At 42.0% G+C, this 21,263-nt stretch overlaps 1 protein-coding gene across 1 annotated transcript in view; it reads left to right on the forward strand.

The window, feature by feature from the left end:
* Positions 1-497: 497 nt before the first annotated feature.
* The window catches only part of LOC121186620 (TGF-beta receptor type-2-like), a 32,565-nt gene continuing 11,799 nt past the window's right edge, over positions 498-21,263 (forward strand). The window contains exons 1-4 of the mRNA XM_041045402.1: positions 498-731; positions 7,829-7,973; positions 8,088-8,278; positions 20,897-21,195. Coding sequence (XP_040901336.1) covers positions 647-731; positions 7,829-7,973; positions 8,088-8,278; positions 20,897-21,195 — 720 coding nt within the window. The 5' untranslated portion in view covers positions 498-646. The remainder of the gene's footprint in view (positions 732-7,828; positions 7,974-8,087; positions 8,279-20,896; positions 21,196-21,263) is intronic.

Below are 21,263 nucleotides of genomic sequence, written 5' to 3' on the forward strand. Positions count from 1 at the left end.
AGCAGACAACATGACCTCACTGTTGTCAGAGGTGACAGCAAAGCCCTGGCTGTGGAATTTTTAGTTTGTAGTCTTTTCTTTTAGAAACTTTTCTGCCAGTCAGTCACAGCAGGTCTAAAACACATCTCCAGTAAGTATGGGGAGTTGTAGTCATTTTTTTTGTGTATTTTGAATCAGATTATTGTGTATACAAACGTGTATTTGAGGCGTTTTCTTTAGCTGTGTGGAGCTGTGTTGACTGCTAGTCTATACTTCCACTTGAAAAACTATTTCAGAAGGCCTGCTGGAAACATTTCATGGCCCCGAGTTTATGTAAATGCATATAGGGCTGTTTACTGTTCCGATTTCCACTATTTGGATAGGTAATTACACATCTGTGTGTGTGTGTGTGTGTGTGTGTGTGTGTGAGAGAGAGAGAGAGAGAGAGAGAGGGAGAGAGAGAGAGAGACCTACTCCCTCCTCCGGTTTCCTGTCTTAACACACTGTGTGTGTACGGATGGTTAAGCTCAGCAGTGAGTCTCCAGCTGCTGAGCGGAGTGGAGCGCACGGCACAGCGGACACACCAAAAACCCCGTTCCTCCTCTTGGACTCTCTTTTACTTTCCCTTAACCCTGAATGACAGTCTGTGGACAGAGGACACAAAAAGATGGCGGGACAGCGCTGCTCTTTATATTCACGCGGACTTTTATCTGTCTTTTTCTTCACTGTGCTGACAGAGCGCGGGACCGCCGGTGAGTTACGCATTATCCTAAACTTTAACGGCACTGTGCCCGTTCACAGCCGTGACCTCAGCACTCTCCTCGCTAATGTCAGCTCCGGTGCATTTAAACCAGACTCTGTTGTTTTAATGGGCCTGGGAAACGTTCCTTCCTGCGGGTTACGCATGGCTCTTCGGAGAGCCAGAGGCTAGCCAGGCGCAACAGGTGACTCATGGAGCGGAGCGGACTGATACACTGCTCAGCTATGCTGCTCGCTGCTGGCTACTCTTACATTAGCAAATTGTTTCAGAAAGAACATGTGCGTTTCCGTAAATTAGAAACAGTTTTTTTCCACTATGAGATAACCTTTCACTGCAGAGAAGGAGTCTCCAGTGCCCATAAGATCTGACCCGAGATCAGAGTATGTTTCTAACATATAGATCAACAGAACAAGACTTCTAAGAGAAAGGTTCACTTCTTATATGTCTTTCTAAAAGTGAAAATCAAACTGATAGTAAATGCAAAATCAAAAGCTTGTGACAGTGATGAGTTTTACTGGATCCAGTGTGATGATGAGGGACAGGCAGGTTGGAAGACATGGGCGTTTATCAAACAGGATTTCTAATCAAAGATACTGTTGAGTTGCATTACTGAACTTATAGGATGTAGTGGTTTTGTACTTGGACTCATAGTGACTAAAAGTCCAGGTGACGTCCACCTCTGCTGTGTTGATTTTGACCCTTCTGTTCTTTAAATTGTCTCCTGTTAGTCCCTCAACTTTATTGACACTGTCAGCATCATACAGTGTATATTTGGTGTCAGCTTGTCCCCAGTTATTTACTTAAACTGCATGATGTTTCTGCTGTGTGAAATACTCACATTTCAAACAACGTGTTTGGCTGTGCCACATGAGTTTGCACGGAATGACTCATCTCATTCCTCAGCTCCTACATAGCTGTAGTGTTTTTGTGATAATGTGTTTAAAGCCTTATATTGAGTTATTTGCATGGCAGTAGTCCAACTGTAATCTCATGTGTTAACAGTGACAGTTTAACAGACTTGGCCACTTTCCATCTGTCATACTGTAACACCTCCCATTTCAGCCAACCAGAAAAAAATAAAAAACTCTCCCCACGCTTGTTAACAGGTGGGAAGACTGACACAGAAATGAAAAGATGAAAACAAAGAGCAAACTTTTTCCTTGGTTGTGAAATTCATGAAATGTCCCTCTTCCCCTTCCCTTCCCTTCCCTCCTCTTCTTTGCCTTCTCCCCCTCTCTCTGCTGTTTGTTCCTGCCCTCCTCCCACAGTGGGGCCTATTTTGAACCTGGAAATCCCACATACCAGAAAGAGTGTGTGGTCATGCTGCATTGTATGTGTCACAAATAGACACACACACACCAACACATATGCACAAAACACATACAAAACATGCAAACTTCCACCCATATACCCCATGTGAGTCCTGGCTATTGACTTTTCCAGAGCTCCTCAGGCTGGAGGAAGCTGCTCACCACTCTCCCAGCACCGGAGCAGCTTGACATTATGCTTGTATAAACAGCAGAGCCGGACTCTGTTGTTTTTTTATCTTTTCTTTCTTTGTTTGCTTTCAATTGATGTTGATAACCGTTGCTGGGCTGTCACAGGAAGGTTCCTCCATCCTTCCTTTCCAGGGAATCTTCACCGTGTCAGAGGCAGAGGCCATTGTGTGCTGGTGCATTTCCTAACTCTTGTGTTTAGCCAAGACAGTTTTCGGGAACAAAAGCTGTTTTTTTGAAGATGGCAACCCAAAACTAAGGGTGAAAGGGAAAACAGTGGAACTTTGAATAGGTAAATACATTCTTTTTTGACACAGAGGAATTGTCTTTTGGGGCGATTCATGAACTTTATCATATATCTGTGCATATATTTGAAGTTACGTTAGATGTCAGTGTGCTGAGGAGCCCTTTACACTTTGTGAAATAGTATGTGTGTGTGCCCTGTGTGGCCCTGCAAAGCACCGATTCCTACTGTGTTTACACTGACTGTACTGGGCTTAAGAGAGGAGAGGAGAGAAGAAGAGAAGAGGTCCCTCACTTTAACCTCTCTGAAGTGTCTCCCTTTGATTTTTCACCATATTAGTCTACATCCCCTCCCAGTACCCCCCCGACTCGCTTTGCTGAATCTCCGGGTCAAAGAGAAGAAGGAGGGATGGAGGCGGAGGGAGAGAGGGAAGCTGAGAAAGTTACAGAAGGAAGATAAAGACGGGAAGAATGAGAGGATTAGGGTCAAGATGGAGAGAGGTGGACTATGATGGAGTTAGAGAAGTGGGAGGATAAGTTTCAGGAGCAGAGGGAGAGAGCCCAGCTTCCTGCTGTGGCAGTTATGTGGCCCTGTGCTGCCTCTTGCCTGTTGTCTCTGCTCATTTCAGTCACCAGGAAGAAGACGGATTCTTACTTTCAGTCTCTTTTTTTCCACTCTGTTTCAGGGGGTTTACATCTATGCTTATTAAACCATAACATCTTAAACACTCAGACACCTGGAAAGACTTTCTGAAACTTAACCTACGGTTTGAAGCCTTTGAAAACTTGGTTTCAAATCTTGATTTTTTTTTTTCAGTGACACCATCCTAAAGAATGACTACCTGATGTGTCGATTTTTCACTTTTTCCATCCTCATTTGAGCAGTTCGGAGCAGTCTCTCCTCTATAGTTTCCCGTCTGTTGCTGGACCGAATATTTAAAATGCTTTTCCGCCTTTAGGTTAAGGATCCTCCAGCGCTCAAGGAATAGTTTGACATTTTAAGAAAATATGTTTACTCCCTTTCTTCCCGTGAACCCTCTGGTCTTAAAAAAGTCATACATGGGTATTTATCAAGGTTGTCCGCTGCTCTGTTTGGCAGACGGAAGCAGTTCACAGTAGTATGATTTCCCTCCTACAGTAAGAGGAGGACAAAGAAACCTCAAATGTCACATTACAGCCCCTTCAGGAGCCATCAAGATGGCAGTTAAAGGCAGTCCACACTTTCCTGTGATGCAGTAAGGTCACTTGTGTTTTCATAGTGTAATACCTACACACGGACTAACAGCAGGAAAAGTGCAGCAATAATAAAAAGAGAAAGTCAAAGTGCTTGAGCAGCTGGTACAGTAACCCACATAACCACCATAGACTTTCAGCACGGGAACAATCTGCTGAAACTTGAAAGTAAAGTCGAGTGTAAAGCTGCAGCCTCTAACTAAGAACAACAGCACTGTTATTTTACCATAAATCCACAAACTGAAATGAGGATAATTAGAGTGGTGTTTATCTCCCCCCCCCCTTCAACCCAGCTGATCTAAGAGTCACATCCCTTCTTCAATGATTCAGCATCTCAAAACACAGACAGAAGCCCCGACGTGCTAACTGATAGCATTTGTGCCCTGAGCTTTCTGAACATTTTGGGAAATAAGTATTTAAATAAACTGAGGCCAAAGGTGAAAACCTAGAAAATATATATATAGCCAGTGTTGAAAGACTCAAACAGAGGGCGTCCTTCAGCAGCAGAAACTGACCTGCAGTCAAACGGTTAATGAGCTCTTAATGTGTAATCAGTACTGTGCAACAGCACAATAAAGATTAATCAGCACCATAAAGAACTCACCAGCTGCACATAGTGTAACTCTAGCTATGTGGGGTTTAACACTCTGCTAACTCACACTCTGTCCTGCAGCAAACTAGACTCACTGTGATGGAATAAGTTATGAAAGTGTTTTACAGAAACATTATTTCCTGTCAAATGAACAGCCCGTCCGATGCATTGACATTGGGTGTCACTCACACCAATATAACCACACTCTATGGTGAATCTGATGACATGTAGGGAAGGTAATGAGAATTCATGAGTGTCAGACCTGAAGTCCTCCTCCTTTCACAGTTCACGACTGCAGACGTACTGCCGTGTCAGTTGATTGGATGATAACACAGACTGCACTGCATGCAGATGTTTTGTCTGTCTCTTGGATTTCAGACGTGTGAGGGCTGTTGTTGTTGTTGTTTGCAGAGGAGAAGTGCCTTTCATCATGGTGAAGCAGATATCTGCCATATCAGACATCCTCCGTCGACCCGGTTTGTAGAGAAGTCTCTGAAGTCCATAGATGTCTGAGTATGCACTTTACCTGCATCTCTGAGCCAGATGTTTATCTCAGCAGTTTACATTGAAAAGTCTGATGCTTTCCAATGTGAACTGGTCGTGCAGTTCATACAGTACAGATGTCAGTAATTAACCTGAGGTACTTCAGTCATTGGAAGTCTTGCTTGTGCTATAATCAGCTGCTTCACTCAGGCACCACATGAGAGGAATCTCTAAGAGCTATACAAAGGCAGCTGGACTTATCCAAAAGGCTTCTTCAGTTCTAGCTGGCTGGTGGGGAACCCAGGTATTTACCTTCCTGTGGGTTCGTTAACACCTTTAGAGTCGTTGAGGTCACGTGACTCGTTGACCTGGTCATCATGTGACACTAACGACTCATATGAGTCACGGTGTGAATGGGTGTTGAGCTGCCTTAGGAGGGATCTCCCTACTTTGTAAGTGGCTGATAAGTGGTGCCACAGACCACCTCCTCTGTTTAGTGATTGATCATCACTAATGAGAGGTGAAATGTCTTCAAGGACCTCAAGCAAGTCCAGCTGCCTTCGTATAGCATTTGGAAATACCCTGACCTGGATGACTGAGAATCTACACAGACCAAAAAAAAAAAAAAAATTCTCTAATTATTAACCCTGCAGCTGTATTGCTGAAACATTTCACTTGCTGTAAGGTTTGAGTTGTCAGAAACTATCAAGATGTTGATATAAGATGAAACTTTCAGGGCCAGTGCTGGTGAAATTAAATGGGACCTCTAATTTTTGGAATGCCAACAAATTAATTGCTTGAAAATTGACCTGAGCCAATCACAAAGTAAAGAATTCAACTTATAGTTAGTGCTGTAGTCGGTATTAATGTATCTTTAGAGAATCAGCAGTAAAGTCCAGGAACGCACTTCACTTTTTCAGAAACACTGAAGAGGCTGCATTCCTTTGAGCTAAAGACGTGGAACAGCTGGTAGCCCGAGTGTGTCAGGACTTGATCCAAGACCTGTCTAAGCTATCCATCTCCCAAACAGGACAGATTACTGGCGAAATGGATGCTTAAACTCAGACCGTCCAGCAAAGAGGGTTTCTCCAGTCCTGAAACAACCCTTCTGCACCACCACCCCTGCACACTACACAAAGAGCACCTATCCCACCCAGCAACTCAGGGTTATTTGAACACAAAAGCCACACGGAGAAACTTTCCTTCCCTTTCAAGATTTGAAAATTGCCGTTTTAAAATGCATTTTAAGCTCTGTAAACATTAGAGTAACACAGGCTAATGTGGGTTGGTTGGGCCCCTCCTGAGTTTGCAAGCAGTGGGGCCTCGGTGTCAGAGGCAGGTCTGAACAGGTCACAGAGCAGCAGGAGATCAGAGGGGCGTAGGCGGCTTGAGTCATACTATGGAGACTGACAGGGATAAGATTTTACTGATTATGGGGCCAGCCCATACAGCACGCGACCCACTGTACCATGTGTGATACCTCCCCACCAGCTAGAGGGACGATATCAAACAGTGTAACTGTATCCCAGGCCTGATGATTCCTTTGTTATGAAGCAAAAACAAAGACAGAAATGATTGTAAACAGATGTTGGTGACATTTCCTATAAGCAGGACAGTGAATTCTGATTTCAGCCACAACCTGTTAAACATGAAAAGAACATCCAGTCAGTGAGATCATGTGGAGTCATTTCTAAGCCTGGGTCTATGTTTAGAATTAGCCACATTAGTCATATTAGTCTTTTTTTTTTGAAGACCTCGTTAATCATTTGTCAGATGGATTTGATTCAACATTTCACAGATTTGTCCATTCATCTCTCACTCCCAGAAAACCAATCAGATCTGTGATGCATGAATTAAAAAGAATAATGAACCCGATTTATTGCTTCTTTCAGGAAATCTCTTTTATATAGTCATTTTGAAGGCATGTCAAAGATTGCGTGAGGTCTTGGGTTGAGTATCTAATGTGGTTCGATCTAAGAAACCGTTTGTAGCTCGGCACAGGCTGCCTATTGATTCAGCTGTGGCTGTCTGTCTTGGTGGTTTAGTGGTGTCTTGGCCTATTTTGGTATGGTTGGATGGTTTCCTTAGGACCCTTCCAGCACATTTGAGGCGGCTGATCTAGACACATGCAGTGCAGTCTGCCGTTGATCTGGTTGTGGCTGTTTGACAGTTGTCTATCGTACTGACCTGGTTAAATTCAAGCAGCTGATGCTTTCTTGTCGTTCCAGCCTACTGTGCGTTGTACAGTATGTAGCTGACAGTATCATGTATGCCTGGTTTAATGTGCCACTTCGGTTACTTGCAACAGGAATTATCACTTATCTCATTCTAGACTTGTCAATGGAACTGACTAGAATGTGTAATGTGGCATTTATAGATAAACCCTCCAGAAAGAATAACTAGTTAGCTCTAACTGACTGGCGGGGAGTCCCAGGTATTTAACCTTTTATGGGCTGTTAACACCCTGAGAGTCATTGAGGTCACATGTGAGTTATTAGGGTCACATGAGTCATAGTGTGAATGGGCGTTAAGATGCCCGGGGAGGGATCTCAAGACTATCAGTCTTCTCTGGCCAAAATGTGAACGCTGCTGTCCTCAAATGAGTGTCTCTGGTCCTTCAGGTGTAGGTGGAATGCTGAGTCCTGACCTGAGGAGCTGGTTCTCCTGTGTTGAGTCATGTGTTTGTGAAGTGGTTGTCCCAATGATGAAGGGGTCTGATAACCTCCAGCTTGTGTTGGACTTGCTTTAGGTTGTGTGTGTCCACCCTAAGTACAAAACACCCCACAATACCCCACAAGAGCTTAAATAACTAACTGACTCCAGTCTAACTGACGTCTTCAAGAAGCTCAAGCAAGTCCCATTACCTCCGACTGACTGACTGACTGACAAATGACTGTTTGTTGCGTAATTTTTTAATATTGAACCAACATTTTCTGCCTCAGCTCAGAGTAGAAATGTCAGTGAACTGCTGTGTTTTCATTGTGATAACAGTGTTTGAAACATGAAGCCAGCCTGATGGATACTTTTGTGTATGTTCTGCAGGCATGCCCCCTTTTTACCAAATGAGCCAGCTTTGTAAGTTCTGTGATCTGGAGTCATCCTTGTGTAGTGGCATAGGGGATTGCATGTCCAACTGCTCCATCACATCCATCTGCATGGACAACAACGAGGTCTGTGTCGCTATCTGGTAGGTACCTAAGAGCAGCGAATGGCCTTCATCTCCTAAATGTGATTTCACAGGTAATGGCTCTGAAGGTGTAAACCGTTTCATGGTGACATGTCCGCTTTGTCTGTCTCTCAGGCGGAAGAACGAGACAGGCTTCTCTATCGAAACTCTGTGCCACGACCCATCCAAGCCTCTGTATGGCGTCATGCTGGATGACTACAACAGCTCCACCTGTGTGATGAAGGAGAAGAACACGACGAGCGGGATGGCTCACTTCTGCTCCTGCAGTGATGAGGAGTGTAACGACAAGCTGTCGTTCTCCCCTAGTGAGTACACACAACCAGCACTCTGTGATGAGATGAGATCATTGAAAGTATTCAGACCCCATTCACCCACATTCACGTTCCCCTTCATTTCTTCATTTCGTATAATTTCGAGGCAATAACAGGTGCATATCCAGCGCTGCTTACCTGGCTAACCAGCCAGAAAATCAATAGGTTATCTATTCAGACAGCTGCACAGTTGATCAGAAACCGCCAACATTTCCATAACATGACCATGACATCCGTACTGCTTCCTCATATTTCACCTGTAAATGAGTAACCACGTGCTTGTGTCTGTCATTCTTTGCCTCTGCACTTACTCTGTGTTTAATCAGTTGACTGTCAGTGCTACTTTCTCTCATTTATCAGTCATTGTTCCATTGCCATTATTCCTTTTAATGTTCGTTTTTCTCTCTCCTCCTCCCACTTCTTTTGGCTTTCTGTCCAACCACTGCATTTCAGAAGTTCGGAGGGGGGGTTTGTTTGTTTTCTTTTTTTGTTTTAGTTGTGTGTGTGTGTGTGTTGAGCCGGGGGCGGGGGGAGGGGGGCGGGTCATTATGGCCGCTAGTGTCTCCTGGAATGACTAAAAAGTGAACTGTCATCACAAACAGGAACTGGAAATGGAGTGTTTCCATCACATGTAAATAACGTTAGGGGAATCCTCACTGTGGTCACACTCAGCTGGGTGCGTTATGTGCTGTGTGTTCGACTACTGCCGAACAGCAAAGCACTGAGAAGAAAAATTAGATGTCTGTCTCAGCCTATAAATGTGTGTGTGTGTGTGTGTGTGTGTGTGTGTGTGTGTGCGTGGGGCTGTGTAGGCCAGCCACACTTGGAGAGCTCAGACATATGGTTTCCTGTCTGTGTTGAACTCAAATCAGAAACATCTCCAGCACATGGTGAACAGGCCCCGAAGACACAGAACACCACTGTAGTGAACGACACTGAGGTAGAATCAGCCTGCTGTTATGTGGTAGCTAATTTATTCTCTTCCTATGTTTGATTCCTCCTTTTCCTGCTCCACTGAACTGTAAATTTTCATCTACTGAAAATAACACGAGAGGCTGAAACACTGAAAGAGACTATCCTTCAACTGGATGAACTTATTTCGGGGGGCCCTGACCGTTTTTTTGGACGGTGACATTTCCCTGGTTGCATCAAGTACAGTTCACACAGCAGACTAAACATGGCAGTTTCACTTTATGCTGAGGAGACACATCTTTTGTTTGGGAACAGACACCATGTGAAGATAATACTAACTAAATCAGTAAAGGTCTCACAAGCTGGTGATATAGGGAACAGTCAAAGTTTTATACCCTTGCCCTGATCATATGTTGCTGCACAGACAACCTGTGGGTGTTTGCACAGGACATGCATTAGATATAAAACTGACACATCAAAACACCTTTATAAATATGCTGCCCTTTATAAAGGCCATGTTCTGTCAGCTGAGAGAAATTCTCCTCCTCACACCACATCTCAAAGAATCTGTGTGTGTTCATTATTTGGTGACTTCGTGTTGCAAATTGAGCACAGCCTTGCTGACATGGCCTCACTTGTCACCAGCTATAAGACAAATATGTTGGTACGAAGGTTTTTCCATTCACTGCACACAGTTTGTACACAAGCTGGAATTTTGATCTGCAGCTGATGCTGCACTCTGTTTTTATTACTTTATAGGTTAGCGTGGAACAACACCACTCTGCTCAATAAAAGTATAAAGACGTACTGTAACAGGGAAGCCTTGGAAGTAAAAATCTGATCACTCCATACTGAATTTAGTAAGTTCAGTCAAGGATGTGTACAGTAGTTTGCGTAAATTATAATCTATCTGTCCTTCTGTATCGCTTACACACACACAACCCTGAGGATAAGGACTGTGATTCCTTCCTCCCATTGAGGACACATGCAGCAGGAAGTCTTCGTTTGTTTATTGGACCCCTGCCACAGTTTATTCCTCTACAAATGTTATTCCCCAGCTTTACATTCTTGTGACGTTCTTGTAATAGCATTTGTGCATGTGGTTTATTGCTTGTGGATTCTGGTTTGTGTAAAGTTTGTTTGTGCATCCAAATGTGTCCAACATGTCACTATGAGGGGGGTTCAGTGTGATCCCACAGCAGCGTTTGGACCGTGTTTGATGGACAGCTCAGTGAGAAGCCTGTCAGAAGTTAATCATGTAGGGAAATGTGTGCTGTGTTGTCACTGTGTCTTTGTGGTGAGATGATAACATAAAGTGAGGCAAACAGCTGTGTACAGTTTAGAGTTGTGCGTAATGAAAAGTCAGCTCTCTCAACCAGTGTTGCTCTGCTAATTGATCATGCAAGGCTAATGCCACACACAGTATGATGTTAGGTAGCTGAAATAACAAAGTGAAGCTTTGTTATATAGGCAAACCCACAGTATCAGCCAACGCTACAGTTCCCCACAGCTTGGTGGAGTGTTTAGCTTCTTTCAGCTTCTTGTTTTGGTTTTAAAACCTGCAACTTTATATTTTCTCTCAGCGCATGCACGAGTCTTGTTTCCAGCAGCAGCACACAGCCAGATATTTCTGGCTGCGTGCGTTAATATTAGACATAATTTGATCAGGTGCCCAAAACACAAAACTCCAAATCAAAGTTAATTTTGGTCTATATGTGCCGGATGTGTAAATAAAAATAAAATAGTGTGTGCTGCTGGTTGCACTGCCCCCAAGTGGCTAACAAAATAATTAATCTGCCTTTAAACTGACAGCCAGCAGGGAATATTTGTCTAATTTATCGAATCTGTCAGCTCCAGACAATGGTGATAATGCACCATTTTGTTTTGTTCACCAACCAAAAGCAGAAGAAGAAAAAGGCAGACAGTGTCAGCATATGACCACTTTGGCCAAAATTTGGCAGCTCTATGACTTTAAGGTGTGGAGTCAATTTTTTTTTCTAGTTATCTTAAAATAAATCTTCGTGGACAAAACCCATGTCCACAATATGCATTCCGGTATTTCTTACCCCTGAGCAAGGCACCGATCCACCCCAGCTCCCCGGGCGCCTCAGTAGGCAGCCCACTGCTCCAGCGTCTCTAGTGCATGTGCATGCTTGTGTTTTGTTCACTTGGTGTGGGTAACGTGATTTTATTTTAAAGTTTTATGTGCACTTCCTCTTCCAACCGTCTCAATTCAAACATCCCGCTGCGGCAGAGATGGATTCAGGAGAGCAGGCCCAGCAGCACAGAGTTCTGCATTCAGTCACCCTTTGGTTAATTGTAAGTATTTGGTTTAAGATTGAAAAATGTTCAACGTTATGTATTTGTTTGGAAGTTCGGCGTGTTTTCATAGTCAGAGAAGTTGAGCCATATTAGCCACACAGCTAACGCGGGGTTAGCAAGCAAGGTTAGCAAGCTAACGAAACAATTCAATAGTTTAGGTACATTATTAGCTGCATTGCTTGTTACTGTGCCCACGAACATTCTTATTCTCCATGTTAGGTCTAAAAGATAAAGTCGAGGCAAGTTTTTGTGTCAGTGCATGCATTGTTTTGGTCTGGTAGCGCAGTTGTTAGCTTAGCTTGGCGTGACAATCTATAGACAGAAATGACATGCTGTCGTGTTAATTAAATAAATAACATATATGTCTGTTTAATTTGCTGAATAAAAGAACAAGGTATAGACCTGTTCTATAGGAAAGGTAACCTTAAATGACTTCTGTTGTGATCTGGCGCTATGTACAACATAAACTGAACCTTTAAGGGGATAGACAGCCCCCTAATTGTATAATGGTAGGGGAAACTTATTTTTGTCCAGGTGCAGTGGATGGTAAAACGTACCCTCTTCAGACAGAAGGCTTCCAAAACTGGAAAGACTGCAGATGCATTGGCTGGTATTCTCAAAGTCCATGATGAACAGGTCCTGGACAGGGCATACCACCCTTTTCCAGCACGCACATTAAGGCAGCATGTTATTAGTAAATTTATTTATAGATATTGTAGTAGTTTGGACTGTTTGACATCAGGTGTGATTAGTACATTTTGCTCAGAATTGACATTATTTTAATCCTTTCAGGAGCTACATGATGTCAACACAAGGTGTACAAACTGTTCTCCATGCCCTTCCTGTCTATCTGCATGAGGAAGTCTCTGGATTTTTCAGAACATGTCTGGCAAGTCCTTGTAAATAGAAATATCAGACCCATCTTTTAGTCACCCATTCACATTTTAATTTATTAGGAAAAATCACCAATATTTTTTTCTGTAAGTATGCAAGTGCTAGCCAGCTGTCTAATTTCCATGTGCTGTCCTTTTGATGAGATGTTTTGAAACCTGTTATGTCTCCTGACTGTTTACTTGATGTTCACTAATAATTTTTTTTAATTAACAAATTGAAATATCAGTAGAAACATACGTAAGTCAACTCAGCTCGAGTTAAAGTTAATGAAAATGGGTTATCAGTTTTGTTACACACATTTTTCATGACAGTTGTAATAAATGTCTTTCTTTGCCACACGCTTGGTGTGTGTTGTGTTTCAGTGGATGTGATTAGTTAATAGTTTATCTTTCATTCTGTCAGAATGATGGGGATGAGCCAGATCTTGGGGTGCACCAGTGACCCTCATTACAGCCGTCAGTGACAATGCCATGAGTCCAGTTCACTACCACCCTGTGAAAATTGCTGTTGTCATAGAGGGTGATGTGGTGGTTACCCTTCCCAGATTTCCTGATGCTGAATTTGAATTCACTCAGAAAATGTTACTTGGTTTTGGGTGACTGCAAACTCTCAGCACACGCTTAAGAATGACTTGATGGTGCATGTGTAGAACTGATTGTGGATCTGGTGGTTTGTTTTAGCCAGTGAACATAACCAGTGTCAATGTGGAGCGTTGTTGATGCTGAAATTGCTGCTCTACACATTTTAGGCTAAACTGCCTTTGCACTTGTTTATGTACTGTTCATTATATGTAACAGTTGTTGCTGCTCTATGTTACAGATTTTAGGCTTCACTGACAGTAAAAGTTATGTGGTAAGTAATAAAACACTTTACACTGCTGAAGATGCCCAATGTAATGTGCCCTTAAATCTATTTTCAGATTTTAATTAGTTTTATTGTTTTTTTTACTTCATTCTTATTATTTTGATATATTACTATTTCAAATAATAATTCAAAATAATAATTGAACAAATAATTGTTAGTAAGAAAGGGACTGTGTGGGCACAATTTAATATTTTCAAATGTTAAATAAAAAAAAATGTTGATTTACATGAAAGTTGACATGTCTTGTTTTTTTTAAATCAGTGCTACTTAATGTAAGTAAGGCAAACATTTGCCAAGTTTTCAAGGAAATCCTTCTTAGTTTTATTAAGTCAACATTTGTGAGTTGTAGCCAGTCAAATTTGTGTTAAAGATCCTTAGAAGTTTAGAGTTTACTGAACATGAAATGATGGTGTTTTTATACTTAAGATAATTAACTTCATTCTATTTATTATAATTAAAGACATGAATGGTTAATTTTGAGTTGCATTTACTATAAATATTTGAGTGGACACTGTTATTTTAAATTAGGTGTAATCATTGACGACGTATAACACAAACTAAATGTTTAAGCTTTGCTCACAATAACGTTTGACTCAAAAAACTTGTGGCAAATGCCTACGTTCTTTTGAGTACTGCTAACTTATTCGGGTTTACAATATTGATCAAATCTCAACATTCCAAATATTCCAAGACTATGTTTCTTTGGTGTAGGTAAATACTCTGACTCTATTCTGGTTTTATTCAGATCCAGCATGGACAAAACCCATCGGACACGTTTCCAAATCTAACCAAATTACTCCTCTTGAATCCTGATTTTGATTTCCTACACTTTTCCAGTCATTGTGCCAAGATCATAAAAACTCATCAGAGACTGTCCCGCTCACTCTGAGAGACCTGGACGTTTGTGACACAGCAGACGTTTCTAATCAAGAGCCTGTAAAGATGATTTGCAGCAGACTAACGCCGCCTCTTAGACAGTGTCAGTTACACATGTGTTTTGGAGCTTGTGGAACTCGTTTCAGTGGGAAGGGAGGCACTGATAGTAAATACTGCCTTGTCGTAGTAACATGTTATTTGTTTTAGTGCTGCATTTACAGCTGTGCTATATGGTGAAAGTCAGTTTTACGTGCTTGGAGGCACGCTATGTCCAGACAAAAGTAGAATTTCTGACATGATTTCTTTTATTCATACAGTCTGTGTTTTTGCACAGATGTCCCCTGATCTCCTCGAAGTCATTTCATGGGTTATTTTGGCATCCCCCATGATGCATGAACTGTTCCTTACAACGTGAAGTGGGAATATTTGATGCCAAGGGGTTGCTTCTATTTTGATGATAAAGAAGAAGAAGGAGATAAAAATATGAAAAGGGAAAAAAAATAATTAGAATGACTTTGATGCAGCCTGCAAGGAGGAAGAGGAGAGGAAGACAGATATGGAGCAATAAAGGAAGAAGTGGCTCTGTTTATCTTCCAAGATGGTTTTTTTTTTCATTCTTATATTTTACAGTTCCTCCTTTGCTGTGGAATCTTGGCTTGCCATCAGCGAGTGTATCAGTCATTCTGTCACACAGCAGACTGCTTTATAGTGAAATGACTCAAGCAGGCTAATTTTAAGCTGCATAAAAAGGAGGAAAAGAAGAAGGGGAGCGTAAGGTGGCCAGGACACATGAACACTGAGATGGGACAAGGAAGTAGCTGGACTGTTAGGAACAGAGTGACAGAGAGATTTTGAAGGGAGGGAATTGGGACCTGGGGAGATATGAGCCGCATTCGTGAAGCAGTCTGGGTTGTAAATGCAGCACTGTTACCATAACAAGTAAACACTGAGTATGATATTCAGTTTTAGTCAGTGTTACCAGCCTCCCTGTGGCTGGATTTCTCCACACTCCACCATAATATGATACCAGGCTGGATAAAGGCAGGTTATTTATATACATTTAAGAGGGTAAACCTCCATGGGGAAAGATGGTAAACAACTTTATTGACGTTAAAGTCCTTAAATATGTGGTTTATGTACTGTGATAAAATCCATATATAATGCCAACATAATAAAAAACTCAGCCTGTTTTGTGCACTGATTGGAGATGGAGAGGAGTAAGTTTCCTTTTCTGGGGACAAACTAAGCCGAAAACACAACTAACATACTATTCTTTAATAAAGTTGATATGGCTAATCTGTTAGCCAACGGTTGCCTGTGTACACATCCATTAGACATGGAACAATATTAGGTAATTAAGTAATAACCAAAATCTCACACCACAAAATACCCTCTGGTTTGAATGGAAATCTTTGAACCAGTAAAAATGAATAATGAAGGCTCATTAGATATGTTTTCCTGGCAGAACAAACTGCCACACTCAAGGCCTGATGGAGGTGTGCTTCAACGTCCTCAGTGTTTATAATGGCTCAAAGCTATCCACCCGTCACCTGTTTCGAATATGAACTCATGTCTGGCTCTGTCATTTTCCAAGGAAAATAGTTTGTCTTTAATATCCCGCTCACAACTTTGTTATTCACTGAACACAGTGAGAATCCAAGTAATTAGCAACTGGTTTAAACATTAAGGGCATGAGTCAGAGACGGCAGCATTTGAAATCCCACCATTCACACTCTGAAACACACACATACACACACACACACTGATGACGTACTTAATTGTGAGCCAGAGGCGAGGATCCCTCTATTAATCCAAATGCTGTGTCAAACCTCATTGAACACTGCATGAGAACACTCTGGCATCCTGATTGGAAAATGCAACATGAGAGTCCCATAATCAGTTTGTCTTGGCACTGTTTTACCTCAACTACACACGCTCACACACTCCAATCATAGCAGAAAGACAGCAATGAAATAAACCTAAAACCTCAAAAGCCTCCAAGCACTTTTAAAACCTTTAAAGCACACACACAAGTACAGACAGTTGGAATGTGAGAAGAAGTGTCTGACTGTCTGGAACTCTTATTTCACAACCCACTTTACTACCAGACTTTTGAAGTTGTCTCAAATCTAAAAATCTGTGTGTGTGTTTGTGTTCAGTACTGTTTGATTCATTGCATCCGCAGCTCTGCCCAGAGCAATTTCAGAAAGATTTACTGCATGACAATCACACACAGACTTACACACACAGCAACAAAACAGCAAAATGAAAATATTATTCATTCCACCTTGCATGATCACACAGCGCCCCAGTACATGATGGATTCAAAGGCAGTCTCTTCTTGAAAAAGACAGAGTTTAATATGAATCAGACATACTTTACATGCGGCAGTATAATCATATGACAGTTGTTGCTTTAGGTTCAGAAATTCAAAATAGCTAAATATCACAGCACACATTGTAACAAAGGTTAGGCCAAGTACTGGCATTACAAAGATAGTCTTCAGTGTTAAACGCAGTGCACATTAAACCTCTGTCTACACTGTCTACACAGCACGTTTATCAAGCCACAAATAAAGTTGTTATAGATATTTCTCTTTTGCATCAATGCCGCTTTACTACTTCTAGGACCCCAAAACTGGCAACCTAACAGCAGACTTTTGTCATCAAACTATAGCAGAAATTTATTATACACATTATAAAATCATGTAACAGTAGTTAAGCAGCATTTTGACTGGCAAGCTAATGCTAAGAGAGTTAGCTAGTAAACGCCAATTACAGGTTCACTGACTCCATAATATCTTTATAATATTATCTTCTATTTAAAGTGCTTCTGTCTTTATTTCCATCAAGAACCACGATAGGACTTTATGTTTCCTCAAATTTTGTAGACATGTTTTTTTTTAATGTCTCCTTTCTCTAAAGAATTATAAGTAGCATCTGCCAGCTAATTGTATTAGCCTTAGTTTACTGGCTTTAGCTTTAGCTACAGTGCAGTAGGAAAGTGCACGGATAGTTAGTGTATCTGCTCTAGTGGACTTGTGAAACCTCAGCAGTCAGAACCCAGTTGCAGGTTAAAGTAAGCATCTGGTCGAGTGCAGATCAAATGTCTGAAAGTGTTCTCGCGCCACCCGTTTTATCAAGGGTACTTATTAGCTGACTGTGAGGATTTTACATTGCATGCTAACCAGTGGCAATGGCAGATATTTTTTTGAGTCAGGGTCAAAGTTGGAGTAATTTGCACTCTAGGACTGAGTGTTTGATGTGTTTACATTTCTTTTGGAAGATGAAAGTTGGTCTCAGAGTTGAAATACAATATCTTTTGCTTCTTGTTTGCCTAAGAAGATTTGTTTTTTTTTTGTTTGTTTGTTTTTTTAAATTTTAATTACTTTATTGATCCCTCCTGGGGAAATTACTCTGCATTTTACCCACGCCAAGTGAACGAAACACACACAGAAGCATGCACATGCACTAGAGACGCTGGGGCAGGGGGCTGCCCAATGAGGCGCCCAGGGAGCTGGGGTGGATCGGTGCCTTGCTCAGGGGCACCACAGCCATGGTCGGAGATGCAGGGGAGGCGCGTCTCCTTCACCACCATATCCGTTTTTTTGCGCTTGGTCGAGTTATTGAACCCACAACCCTCAGGCTGGTCCAAAGTCCAAAGCCACACTCTTAAATTGCTGCGCCACGGCTGCCCCCAATGAAGATAAAGATAAATGCACAATAATTACATGATTTGTTTCACAGTTCAACAACAGGACTGCATCTGTGGACTCTGTGAGTTTCTGATATAGATATACCACCACATTTCAATAAAAATAAATATATACAAATAAAAATGAACAGGAGCAGTGGGGTTTATTTTATGTTTTGTTGGATTTTCAATACACATCGCAGATTGGATATTAAGTGGATCTATAGGCCTATGTGCATTCCAATATCTATCCACCTACTGTTGCCTGTTACTATAGGCTGTTTGTAGACCTTTGAGTTCAGATTATTTTGTCACAGCACAGTCAGATACAGTTGTGTTGAAGTGTAATCACTAGTCCCAAGCTGAGCTGCTGATATTAGCAAGAACACGGCTGTTCCAACTGCAAACAGTCCTCCGTCTGTCTGGACTGGAGAAAGTATGGGAATCTGAACCTGGCGTACTCTGTCTTCTCTGTTGAGAAAGGCCTGTTTTCCCTAGTGTCAGTTGAGGAAAAACAATGTGGAGCATTTTGATGGGTAAAACTAGAAGGAGAAAGAAAGATGTAAAGGTAAGTTGCCGGAATATTCACGAGGTAGTGAAAGATGTATAGAGGAGTAAAAATGTATCAATTAAATGCAAAAGAAAAACTTTCTTTTTACCAACTGTTTACATTTGGTTTTACATTCAGTTTTATTCAGTCAGCTAACACTATTATTTATTGATGTATTCAATTATAGTTTTGACTTGTCTGATAACCTTTCATATGTATGTAAGACTCTATGGCGCTCACGACCAAACACTACGTATGTGGAAAATCTGACTGTGAAAGAGCTGCAGGGTGGTGTGACTTCTGCAGTGGTCAGTCCTTGGTGTGAGTGTCTCCAGCCTGCTTCTGTGGCAGCTTCACTCTGTAGGCTATCGTTCCCCTGAGAGACTCAGTGAGACACTCTTTGAAAAGGTGCCCCGCCAGAGCAGACCAGGACGGGCCGAGCCAAGTCAAGGCAGACAGGGTCTCAACTGTTTTCTCTCTGCCACTGGAACTCTGAGGGTTGGCTGCCGTTCTGTCCAGGCTGGCAGTCAGAGTCAGAGGAGGTAGTTAATGCTATAGCTCATAAAGCTGTAAAAGCTGCTCACGCAATTGCTGCTGACCACTGTAGGCCTACTGACAGAGTATAGATCCAGCTCCCAATTGAGATCACAAACCTTAAGATACAGACCCGTATTTGTATTTTAAAGTCATTGTTATGATGGAAAGGACGGGATTTACAGCCCATCCGTGGAGCAGGCAACAGAATGTTGTTTTCAGAGCACAGGTTTCAAGAATGACTTCCCTGTGGTGGTTTCCCCTGTGTTGGACTATTACTGAATGAGTAGTGGGAGGAAATTGCAGCACCCAAAACACACACATTAGGCTGTGCGTCTTCCACAGCCTGACCTGACTTTACTCCACTTTCATCCATTTTAGTTACTTTCTGTGGAAATGGATGACTTTTTTTTTTCTTCTTTTCCAAGTGGAGGGATGTATCCAGGGAAAAATGGAATCCAGACACTTGAGCACAAACTACTGCTATATAATAGTTTTCATTGTGAATGGCATGGTCTACCACTTCCATACTGGATTCAAATTGCCATCACATATGTAGGCAGAGGGATTCACATGAGATGATTGAGCATGTAATCCATTGCTAGTGTTTTATCTCACTGATGTCAGCCTTACTTTACAGTCACTCCCCTGAAGCTGTATTAGAGCCATAATAAGTCACAGCAAACCAAATATTCCCTTGTTCTGCTAGTTCAACTGGCAAAACACGCGGGAGGTTTTATTGTGTTGTCTCTGAGATAAAAAAATCGACTGTGATTGTTTTTTATCAAACTATAAAATCCATTAAATACGATGTGGTCATGTTGTTCATTTTTTGACAGCTGATCAGGTTTAAATGTCGGAAAAAAAATGGAACAGTCAGGGGCAGCCACAGTGCGCTGTTAGAGGAAGAGCTGCAGGCAACAAGCACACACCTCCAGCTTCTCACTTACCCGCACCGTGTACAACATGTTCCAGATCGCGGTTCAAACTGCCCATGGCGTGGTGGTAAAAGGCCAATTATGACTTCTGATTGGTAATTATGATTACTGACTTATTCAGAGTTTGTTTGGTTATGCTGTAAATAGAAAACCTGCTGCCCTTCTATTTTATTTCCGACAAAGTAGCTGCTAAGTGTTGCTGAAGTATAAAACCAAACTTGCTGTTTCCACCAGTAATCACATCACAAAATCAGTTTGCATTGATTGAAGTTCAACCAAAAAATCATCTAAGAACCTTAAACTGCCTAAACATGTAAAACTAATTGGCCAACAAAAATAAAATATGAAAAATGTTCAGCTGTAGGTTAAGACTAGCTTGTAACTTCCCTGGTAAAAATCAACTGAAGATGAGCTACTGCATAAACACTTCTGTGAAGCCACAGTCAGTTTTCTGCGGTGGGCGGCTTTTACATGAAAGCCGCCACTTGAAAAGCTGAGTTTGCCTTAACAGCCTGCTAACGGTGCTAAAATAACTGTTACTCCTGTTTTTCAACACCTCTTTCTTTCTGTCTCCATGTTGCCGTTTTACAGAAGCCACAACATCAGCCCACCTTAGCCTCAGATAGGCAGGGAAAACCCCCACCTGTTGGCACTGTTGGCAAAAAGAATGGCATAAAAGCAAACAATCATGACTCATGTTTTCGGCGTTCACTTCAATCAGCACACACTACATTATGATCTTCTTCGCTGCACACTTTTATGTTTCAGTTCAAAGGCAGTCCTAATGTCATTGAGATCCCTCCAACGGTTTAGCTCATATATGGGGGAGTTTCAGAATATGCTTGTTGCTAAATACATTTCTGGCCTGTTGTAAATGCTGTGTTCTTCCTCCATTACATTGCAGTTTGTGCACACTGCATGTGTTGATCTAGTTTTTCTAATTCTTTCTTGTAACACAACATCAGTCATCTCATTTGCTTTCATTTCTACACCTTTTTTGTCGATCTTATTTTCCATCTTCTTTTCCAGGTGTGGATCCAACTCCGGACGATCCGTTGGTGTCTGTTATCCTGGTGAGTCTGCTGCCCCTGCTGGTGATGGGGATTGTGATTGCGGGAATGTTCTACTGGTACCGAGTCCACAGGCGACGAATGCCCAACCAAGAATGGGAGAGCAGCATCAAGAAACGCAAGCCAAGAGTTGGTGGGCTGGACTGCAGTGACGCCTGCGCCATCATGATGGATGACGACAGGTCGGACAGCAGCTCGACCCACGCCAACAACCTGAACCACAACACTGAGCCGCTGCCTATCGAGCTGGATCTGCTGGTATACACACCGAGTGATATTTTAGAGTTGTTTTGTGGACCTATTCTGCTCTTGGCCATTCTAACTAA

Source organism: Toxotes jaculatrix, chromosome 8, assembly GCF_017976425.1.
Source record: "Toxotes jaculatrix isolate fToxJac2 chromosome 8, fToxJac2.pri, whole genome shotgun sequence".
NCBI classification, from domain to species: Eukaryota; Metazoa; Chordata; class Actinopteri; family Toxotidae; genus Toxotes; species Toxotes jaculatrix.